The sequence below is a fragment of the Leucopleurus acutus genome (genome assembly GCF_964270905.1).
Source record: "Leucopleurus acutus genome assembly, chromosome: 2".
In the NCBI taxonomy this organism is placed as follows: domain Eukaryota; kingdom Metazoa; phylum Chordata; class Mammalia; order Artiodactyla; family Delphinidae; genus Leucopleurus; species Leucopleurus acutus.
Genome location: NC_139143.1, coordinates 40,267,377 through 40,277,927, shown reverse-complemented (window position 1 = coordinate 40,277,927; position 10,551 = coordinate 40,267,377). Strand labels below are relative to the sequence as shown.

The 10,551-nt window shown below is 49.9% G+C and overlaps 1 protein-coding gene across 1 annotated transcript; it reads left to right on the top strand.

Annotated features, from left to right (window-relative positions):
- Positions 1-1,303: 1,303 nt before the first annotated feature.
- Positions 1,304-6,921, top strand: FMOD (fibromodulin; the record flags this gene model as incomplete). Its single annotated transcript, XM_082832300.1, has 2 exons — positions 1,304-2,285; positions 6,770-6,921. 2 exons carry the CDS (start codon positions 1,304-1,306, stop codon positions 6,919-6,921), a joined length of 1,134 nt encoding a protein of 377 aa, XP_082688426.1.
- Between the last annotated feature and the right edge of the window lie 3,630 nt (positions 6,922-10,551).

The window sequence follows — 10,551 nt, the reverse complement described above, 5'->3', positions numbered from 1 at the left end:
TAAGGTCTTCTGTCCAAGGGTGACAATCACCCCTCTGGAAGGGACCCATTGCTCACAGGGGTTATGCAGTGCTTTGGGTATAGGTATTCAGAGTAAGACATCCAGACTGATATGCCACCCCATGACCCCTCATCTTCCACTCCTTCAGCTTCCTTCTCAGGTGACACCAAACCCACACTTCTCTCTAAACCTACCCTGCTCTCATCTCGCTAGCATAACAAGCTCGAAGGCAATGGGCTGCCAGGAAATGTGGGGGCCTAGATATGGAGACTGATAATCCAGAGGTGGCTTGGGATGGGAGAGAAGGATGCCAGAATCCCATTCTAAAGGCATGTTCCCTTGGGCATACTCAAGAGGCTTCAATTCCTGTTCCATTGTTTGATGTTCCTCATTCATTCTCTTGGTCCCATTTGGCTCTTGCATAATGTCCATGGTGGAGCGGGAGAAATAGTAACACTTTACTGGACAAGTGCAGGAAGACTTGCATGCACTCAGTACCCACTCTAGAAGACAAGTGCCACACCTGGGTGGCAGTGGGCCCAGTCTGGAGGGAATCTGTAACTGTTACATGAAGACCCTGTGCCGGCCAAGTTGCATGTGTAGCCACAGACTGCCAACCGGAGAGTTTCCTCCCCAGCAGACTGTTACAGGTGCTGGTACCACGAGCCCAGGCCTTGTGGTGGCTGCAGGGGGACCACAGCACTCCCCACAGACTCAAAACAGAAACTCTCTGCCTTCCCAAGTAGTTCAGATCTTCCCCCTTTGAGATCTCAAGCCACTTCTGGCTGTTTCCCAGAGATATGGAAAGAGCCAGAGGGCTTTTTCCTTGGACTCTTGGGAAACATTATGTCCTGGGGAGTCCAAACTGGATGTGAATTCAGGCCTAAAGAGCACCCACCACCACTACCACTCCCAGGGAATTGCTGTGGCCTTTCTAGCTCCCCCAACAGTACCTTCAGGTTGCTAGAGGTTCCTATGGGCCTGCCCTCCAAAAAAAATGCAGCACCTCCATTCAAGCTCCTTTTAATCTCAAAGGCTATGTTTCTGCGACTCTATGACCAGAGGAAAATGCACCTAGCTCCCCGCAGACAGCCACGTTTCTGCTGGACCAAGTGTGCAGGGGCGGCACTGGGAGGAGGCCCAGAGGAAGTGAGAGCAAGGCTACTGCTCACAGCTGTTTGCTGCTGAAGTCAGGTCTGCGTAGCTCAAAGACTAAGGCTCACCTGCTCTGCCTCCCTGCCTCCCTAGAGTCTCACTCACACCTGCTTACTCTGTTCTCTCTCCCTTCTTGCAGAGAGACAACATGCAGTGGGCTTCCCTCCTGCTGCTGGCAGGGCTCTGCTCCCTTTCCTGGGCCCAATATGAGGAAGACTCCCACTGGTGGTTCCACTACCTCCGCAGCAACCAGCAGTCCACCTACTACGACCCCTATGACCCTTACCCTTATGAGCCCTATGACCCTTACCCCTATGGGGGAGAGGAAGGTCCAGCCTATGCCTACGGCTCTCCACCCCCACCAGAGCCCCGCGACTGCCCCCAGGAGTGCGACTGCCCCCCCAACTTCCCCACAGCCATGTACTGTGACAACCGCAACCTCAAGTACCTACCTTTCGTCCCCTCCCGCATGAAATACGTCTACTTCCAGAACAATCAGATCTCTTCCATCCAGGAGGGCGTTTTCGACAACGCCACTGGGCTGCTCTGGATTGCTCTCCATGGCAACCAGATCACCAGTGATAAGGTGGGCAAGAAGGTCTTCTCCAAGCTGAGGCACCTGGAGAGGCTGTACATGGACCACAACAACCTGACCCGGATGCCTGGCCCACTGCCTCGATCCCTGAGGGAGCTCCATCTCGAGCACAACCAGATCTCGAGGGTCCCCAACAACGCGCTGGAGGGGCTGGAGAACCTCACGGCCTTGTACCTCCAACACAACGAGATCCAGGAAGTGGGCAGTTCGGTGAAAGGCCTCCGGTCACTGATCTTGCTGGACCTGAGTTACAACCACCTTCGGAAGGTGCCTGATGGACTGCCCTCAGCCCTTGAGCAGCTGTACCTAGAGCACAACAATGTCTACTCGGTCCCCGACAGCTACTTCCGGGGGTCGCCCAAGCTGCTGTATGTGCGGCTGTCCCACAACAGTCTCACCAACAGTGGCCTGGCCTCTAACACCTTCAATTCCAGCAGCCTCCTTGAGCTCGATCTCTCCTACAACCAGCTGCAGAAGATCCCCCCAGTGAACACCAACCTGGAGAACCTTTACCTCCAAGGCAATAGGATCAATGGTGAGACTTTGGCAAAGGGGAGTGGGGAGGGCTGTCTGCTGCATTGGAAAGACCCAATTCTGAGTGCTGGGGGCAATACAGAAGAAATAGAAGTAGGGGAACCAAAGAGTACCAATGAAGTAAGCTGAAAACCCTGCCATATCCCTGTACAAAATGGTACATAGTGGCATACTCTTATACTACACAGCAGTGCTAGGAAAAGTCAGTGGGAGAGTGGGTTGGTACGGAAGAAGACTTCCCAGAAGAGGTAAGTCTCAATCTAGGTCTTGAGAGATAAGCGGGCATGGGCTGGAGGAACACAGGACTGGGCCCTTCTGAAAAATGCAATTGCCACAAACAAAGGGTCCAGTCATTTAACAGGCCACCTGGAGGGGGCAGCCAGGAAATTCCTGTGTCTAAGAGGAAGGGGTCATGTGTTAAGCAGTGAGAGAGGAGTTGGGAGAGGTCGGGGAGGTGGCAGTTCATAGACAGGGGGGTTTAAGTTGAACTTCTACGGTCCGTCTCAGGAGGAAAGTGTGCTGTTAAGAAACCGCGGTATCTGCACTTTCTCACTGACCCGGAAGAGGATGAGCTCTCTGTTTCCACCTGATGTACTCATGCCTCGACAGCCTGGTCTTGTGTCTGGATGTTTATTTGCTTTTTAAACATAACAACTGGTGGACAAGAATTTGTAGCCTCTCAGAGCTGAATGCAGCACTTGCTCTGGCTGGTTCTCCCTGGAGTACAAGGAGCCCCTGGTGGCAGGGCAGAGGCCCCCTAGGGTAACATGAGCCTGACCACCGCCAAACCCTGGGGTGGTGGACAAGGACAAGGGCTTCTTGTTTTCCAAGCTCTTCCCAGAAAAGGCCTAAAGTGCTGCCTCTCTGTGTCCAAGAACTAAAATCTTCATTTCAGATTGGATTATCTAGTTGATTTTCAGCTCCCTCTCAGGATCTTGTGTTCACAATGTGCTTACATTACCCCAGGGCCTCTGATTTCTTAATCCAGCTGGAAGGTACAGAGCCAGATTTTAACCTCTCTTCCTCTGCAGCAAAGTACCCCTCTCCCTGGGGAAAGAAGGACTCATTAATGACCATTGGCAAAGGGCTCTGAAGTAGAACCTGCTGAGAGCAAACAGCACCATCAAAGCATGGATAGGGACTGAGTCTACAACCTCTCCCATCAATACTTTCTCTCCCTGTGCTCAGGGAACAGATCAGTCGTTTGGCAAGATGTTAACGAGCTAGACAGCCCTCTGAGTGAGAGAGGCACCAGTCCCAGAGGTTGACTGTGAGGTGGGCAAGGTGAAGAGGTCCCTGGTTCTCTAGTTGGAAGTGCAAGACACCATCATGTATAGGGCAAACTGTTTTGTATTTAAAGTCTCTCTTTCTTTGGGGGGTGGGGGTGTGGGGGTGCGGGTCTTCCTATTCCCAAGGCAGGGTTCTCTGGTCTCCAAGATGTTGCATGCTGCAAAGGGTTTGACATTTGCTTGTAGCTGTTCATCATCCCACCCAGAAGTCACCACTACTTATCTGCCACCCATTCTAAATACAGGAGGATCGTCATAACAGAAACGTCATATTGTATACAGTGCTTTATCAGAGTTTGACCCTGAAAATGTGACAGCAAAGAGCAGCTGTCACGGGAGAGAAGCCGTTAGTTATTGCCTGACTGTACAATCAGTGAAACTTGGGGTGAGGAAGTCTCCATTGCAGCATCTTGTCACCCTGTCTTCTTGCAGAACCACATCTGCCGCTCAAATACAAGGTGGTTCACCCCTTCCAAAAGCTCTGCTAAAGATAAAATCACTTTAGTCGAGTGTCTCAAGGTCTTGCAAGAAATTTCTCCCTTAAGTCAAACCTAAAAATGTCCAGTGCCTACCCCAAATCCCTTCTTGTGCAATTTAAGCCAAAGCCCCTTTGTCTGGATATCTCCCTTTTAGTCTTCTTTTGGCAAAATAACACCAACTCCTTATTTTTCTTAATTAGTGGATGAATACATGTAAAGTGCTTGGTTCACCTGGCACATTATTGAAAAAGCAATACACAGTAACTATATTATAAGCTTTTCTTCTATTGCCACTTTGAAATTGCCAGGTACAGTTTTGTTCTGTTTTATTTTTTTCATCGCAAAGATGGGGAAACTGAGACACAGAGAAGGAAAGGCAATCTCTTTAGGTCACCCAGATCTTGTAGCATAGCCTCTACCATCAACAGCAAAGGACTGAAAGCCAGGCTTCTCTAGCTGAGAATGGAAGGAGTATCTCTCTGATTCAGACCAACAGCAGGAAAGACAGTTCTCCAGGCTCAGGCCCTCGCCTGGGCCAACGTGAAGGAGGTCTCCCTGCACAGCTGGTCAGGGACCCAGAGCAGGGGTGGGTGGTGAAGGTGGGATATTGAAGCAACCCTCTGAGAGGGGAGCTAAAAGGACAGGAGCTGAAGGGTGTGCAGTGGAATTAGGCCCGGCCCTCTCCCTCCCCCTTCCTTCTTCCATTAGCATCTCCCTCAGTTTTTCCAGCCTGGCAAGAGCAGGAAACACAGCTCAGAATGTTATTCAGCAGCTCTGAGATCCAGGGGGCAGGGCGGGTGTACCAGGAGGAATTTGGAAAGACTTTTGTCAGAATTTAATCCGGGATGGAAAGTGTCCTCCGGAGTCTCCAAGCAGAAGCCCCTGTCCTATTCATGAGCTTAGGGAAGATAAACAGGGGGCTCACGGTGCTCAACCTGTGGATAGAATCTACACATGCTGTGTGCTGAGCAGCCCCTCAGTGCTCAACAGTTGGGATCCAGGACTTTAGCAGGCAGTCTGAAGGCCCCAGGATGGTGTAGAGAATCTATGGTGGAACCTCTAAGTGCAGTCTGCCGACAGGGTTGGAGGTGATATTTAAGCTGGGCCACTTTACTTCTCCCCAGCCCAACTCACTCCACCTGTTCCACACAGACACCATAGACCTGGCCCCTGGCCTTGGCTCTGCCCCCAACCTGTCCACCTGGAGGCCACTTGATCTATTCCCTGGGACCAGAAAGGAAACATCCAAAAGCATTCCAGGTCTCCACCCCCACCCCGCACCGAGTGCTCTCCAAAGAAGGGTATTTCCTGTTCTCACTATTCTTTGGGGCTGGGTTTTCTATCTTACATTTGCAGTACAAGTTAACTGGCTGCAGCCTCAGCCCATCTCCTCTCTGTCAGTCTTGACAGAGACTGAAAAGAATTGCTAGCGCTAATTTAAAAAACAATTTCTTCATCTATCTAAGCTCTCCATACTGTCATCCTTGCAACCTTCACGTTCATACCCATAATCTCTCCATCCACAATGCCCTCGAAGGTCACCTCTAGGAAGAGTTAGGAAAGCCTTCCTCCCATTCCTCCTGCCCTGCTCCAGGCTGACACACAGCTCCTGACCACTGTGGCAAGCAGAGGAATGCCTCTGGTTGAGGCAAAAGCAAGCCCAGCTCTGGGTCTGCCTAAGTGCTATAGCCTACGGAGACCCGACAGGTAACCTCACCCAAAGCCCCTTTGACATGAGCCACCTTCCTGATGCTCTCACACACCGTGTTGAAGGCAGCCTCTAGGGGCTTCAGCAGCTTCTCAGTGGTGACTCTGGCTGTCCTTGCTGGAGTTTTAGCTGAGTTCTTGGTTTTTATCCTTCAAGTTCCTGACCCAGCAGGCTAGAGACAGAGGTGGCTGATCTGTCCAAGAGGACAACCAGAGGGAGAACAAGGTGAATGGTAGCAGAAGAATTTGTATTTAAATCAAACAGAACTACTGTATCAATTAGGACTGCATGGTTTGGAGGGAAAATCTTCAAAAAAGGGTACTTCTTTTGAGATTACAAAAAAGGAGGGTAAACCGTATCATATTAAATGTGGGATGCAAGAGAGTTATTTATTGGACTTTTGAGCTCCATAGCAGCCCTGTTTATCTATCAGTTTCCATCTCCTTAGACCTCAGGGCCTTGCTCACTCCTTTGGCCTTACTCAGAATGTACACGGACAACGCCCTCAAAGCTCTGCACTCAGAGACACTTGTCTCTCAGTCTAGATTTTCTCTCTTTAATTTTCTGCCACTTGCTCTATCTGCAAAGTGTTAGGAAATAGTCCAGATTTAAGTCCCTGCATTTCCCCAGTCTTCCTTCTTAAAGGAATTCGGAAACACCCTCCTCTCCAAAAGCAATCAAAGCTGCTAGGGTTCGTCTTTGACTGCCTTCTGCTGCCACCTGCTGCCTAAAGATGGGAAAAGATCAAGGCCTGGCTGGAAGGACATTCCAGGGTCTACAGAGAGGGATGGGTATGAGGTGGAGCTATGCAGGCAGAGACCCCACTCTGTCTCTGGTTCTGCCCACTAATTGGTGCAAGTATGACTCCGATCCTGGAAAGTGCCTGCCCCACCCAGCCGAGTTCCACCTCTCACATTAGAAGCTTCACAGAGGAGGTCTGGCCTCACTGCGGACCCAGGTCCCTGATCTGGGCTTCTCCGACCCACCCCCACCCCTCTTGTTCCCACAGAGTTCTCCATCAGCAGCTTCTGCACCGTGGTGGACGTCATGAATTTCTCCAAGCTGCAGGTGCTGCGCCTGGACGGGAACGAGATCAAGCGCAGCGCCATGCCGCCCGACGCACCCCTCTGCCTGCGCGTCGCCAGCCTCATCGAGATCTGAGTGGCCCACGCACTGGGCGTGGGGCCAGAGTCCCCGTGCCCCTCTGCATTTGGCTTGATGGTTTGGTTTGGCTTTTGCTGTAAGGTCTGGGACAGACCATGTGACAGAAGTCCATGGGCTCCCTCTACAGTTTTCTACCCTGTAGGCAAGTTCAGGTGGAATCAGGGGACAGGCAGCCTTCTTCCGAGGGACATGAAACTCTCCTTTCCAGGACAGAAGTGGTGGCAGACTTCTTCAGGGACTTCTGTCCCTGAAGTCCCAACCCCAGAAATCTCATTACCCGTTCTTCACAACGATCTGGTGCCGTGAACCCTAAAATTTGCTTGAGCAATAGTACATAACCTTACTTTTTAAACCATCACTGATTCTGTCTGTGAGCAGCGCTTGACAGCTCTGCCATGTGCTGGGCTAGGTGTGCAGTTACTCTGGGCTCCCACTCGCTGCTTCTCAGTATATACCTCTTTGGCCAACTGCCTCCTCTTAAGTCCACCTCATCCACTCAACATGGCCCCACAGACACGTCTTCTCTGCCTTGGGCAGAGGCAGGAGACCCCAAGGCATGTGCTCATCTGCCCAGTGCCTGTGCAGAGAACTCACACTCGCATCTGAGGTTGGAAGGACACCAAGAGTCACCTCTACACCAGAGGTCACCAGTATGATGACCATGTTCTTGGCTTGATGTGGGAGGAGAAAAGCAACCTCAGGCTTAGCTAAATGTATAGGGCTAGATTTTAGCAGCTAAGCAATTCTTTGAAGGTGGATCAGACTTCAGAAGAGGAAAGGCCATGGACTCAGCTGGAGACTAGTTTGGGCTTGACTGAAAAAAAAAAAAAGAGGAAAGGCCAGATTCTACTTATCGTCAGCATCCATAATGGAGGCAAACACACCTCGAATTGGCTGAATTGAGGAAGCAGCTGCAGTAGTTTCATGCTTAGCCAGCACTCTCTGCATTCCCAGCAGCTCCCTACTTGGGTCTTTGTCTTCAAAGGCAGAGTCCATGCGGTTCTCAAAGCATGAGAGAGGTAATTTGTCCTCTCCTCTTATGCACGCAGAAAGGTCTATATCCTGATGGGAGAGACAGACTCCAACCAGCCCAGGATTTGCCAAAGGAGGAGGCTGTGGTATTAATTGTTTTCTCCTAAGGCCACAGTTAATAGTACCAGCTCTGGCTGGAGGCTCATTGGGTCAGTGAAGCCCAGGCCCGGCAGCCAAATCTTGCCTGTACTGAGCACAAAACCCTCTGCTTTCACATCTCTGAGCTACACTCTCATTACTGAAGATGGCTGTTGCTTTATGGCTTGGGTGGAGAGCAATTAGTTCTTCCCATTTCTGAAAGGAGTGTTGTCTGGGGACCTAACCCTCCTGCTCTTTGGGGTACCATTGGGATGGAGCCATCCAGGCAGCCATGGCCAGGGACTGCTTGAGGACAGCTAGCCCTAATCTGCTCCTTGCCCAGATGCCACTGTGTCCCTGATACAGTGTATGCTTTGAAGCCATTTTCCTGAAAAGGGAAGGGGGGGATACTTGGACTGCTTCTTGGCTCCAGACCTTGAAATCCACAAAAGCCAAACCAGCTCATTTCAACAAAGGAGCTCTGAGGTGAGGGGCAAGGCTGCCCCTTGCCCCAGGGCTCTTCAGAAAGTATCTGCATGTGAACACCATCATGCCTCTATAAAGGATCCTTATCACAGGAAAAGCATGAGTGGTGGCTAACCCAACCAATAAAGTTATTTTACAATTGCATCTGCAAGAATGGAGTCAATTAAGGCAGACACAGAAGGGTTACTTTAAGGGGGGGGGGGGGGTCACATAAGCCTCAGACTGGAGGAGCCCACTTTCTCATCTATTCTGCTTGGGTAGATATAGCTAAGAGGTTTTTAAAAAGTCACCTGTATAAAATCTCTAGTTAGCAAACTCTGTGCTCTGGAAGTTCTTCTTTAAGTCTAACTTCAATCTCACTAGCTCCATATTTCCTTCCATTTGGTCCCCAAGAGATAAAGAAAAAAATTATTTTTTTCAATCATTCTATCATTTTTCTCCTTCAACCATCCTCCCTTGTTTACCCAGTAATTATGGCGCTGGTGGGTCCAGAGTATTGTTGTCTTAACCGCGCCTGCCCTCTAGTGGCAACTATGTAGAACTGAGGGCAGTCAAGTACTGCAAAGCCAAGTTGGGCCTGGAAGAGGAAAATAAGCATTCAAGTAGCCCATCTGCTCTTTCATTCAACTTCTCAATGCACATTTCTTTTTTCTTTTTTTAAAGAAGATGTTGGGGGTAGGAGTTAATTAATTAATTAATTAATTTTTGCTGTGTTGGGTCTTCGTTTCTGTGTGAGGGCTTTCTCTAGTTGTGGCAAGCGGGGGCCACTCTTCATCGCGGTGCGCGGGCCTCTCACTATCACGGCCTCTCTTGTTGCGCAGCACAGGCTCCAGACGCACAGGCTCAGTATTTGTGGCTCACGGGCCCAGTTGCTCCACGGCATGTGGGATCTTCCCAGACCAGGGCTTGAACCCGTGTCCCCTGCATTAGCAGGCAGACTCTCAACCACTGCGCCACCAGGGAAGCCCTCAATGCACGTTTCTTGAAAGCCTTTAAGAGCTAGGCTTGTGCTTTTAGGACAATTCACTATTTTCTAATAGAGAAATAACCACAACTGATATTTACTGAGCTGAATATATTATTTACTGAAGATATTCACTAATATATTCTGTGAAATTCTGTTTCTAAATCCAGTGCTTCTCAAGAGGGTAGCAGGGGTGGATTATCCATCAGGCTCTGATGGATAAAAGTTGTCTCTTTTCCTTTAAGCTACCATTTGATCAGTACTTATGTGTTAGGTGTTTTATTTATATGGCTTCATTAGCATTTCTAAACATTCTATGCCATTGGTACTATTATTTTCACTATTTTATATAGATGGAGAGACTGAGGCACAAAGAGGCTGAGGTCACCCAGGAAGAAAGCATCGAGGCCAGGATCTGACCCCAGGCCATCTCTCTCCCCAGCCTGCCAGTTTTGCTATACTGTTTCTACTGTGCTAGCCTGAAGATCTCTGTGTTACTGGTGTATGCAGAACTGCTAGGAGTGTGGGGGATGCTTGGTGGTAGATGGGGTCTCACAAGTGGGGGGAGGCCATCCGACTTTATTTTTTGTGGACCTAAATCCATTCTGCTAGCATTCACAGTCCCTTTATGAATTTTCCAATTAAAATTCACTCTTCATCAATAAATATTTACCACAAGCCCTTGGTCAGGCACTGGGGATACTGCAGACAATAAAGGCAAGCCTTCCTTGCCATTGGGGGATTTATAATCTGGTGCAGTGACAAGCAGTGAACTAAAGAGTCACCCCAAGGACCACATAGTTACAAACTGAGAAAGGGCTATGAAGGAGATGAGGATGGGTCTACATGAGGATTATCAAGGAGCCTGACCTAGTCTGGAGGAACAGGGGCAGATAATCAGATATGGAGGGAGAGTGTACTTACCTAGATGAAGAGATGGGAGGAGAGTCCAGCAGAGATAACAGCATGTATAGACCTCCTAATGCAGGAGGAAGCTTCCTGGACACTGAAAGACAGCAAAAATGGCTGGGGGCACAGTGGCAAGGAGCAACGAGGCTGGAGCTGTA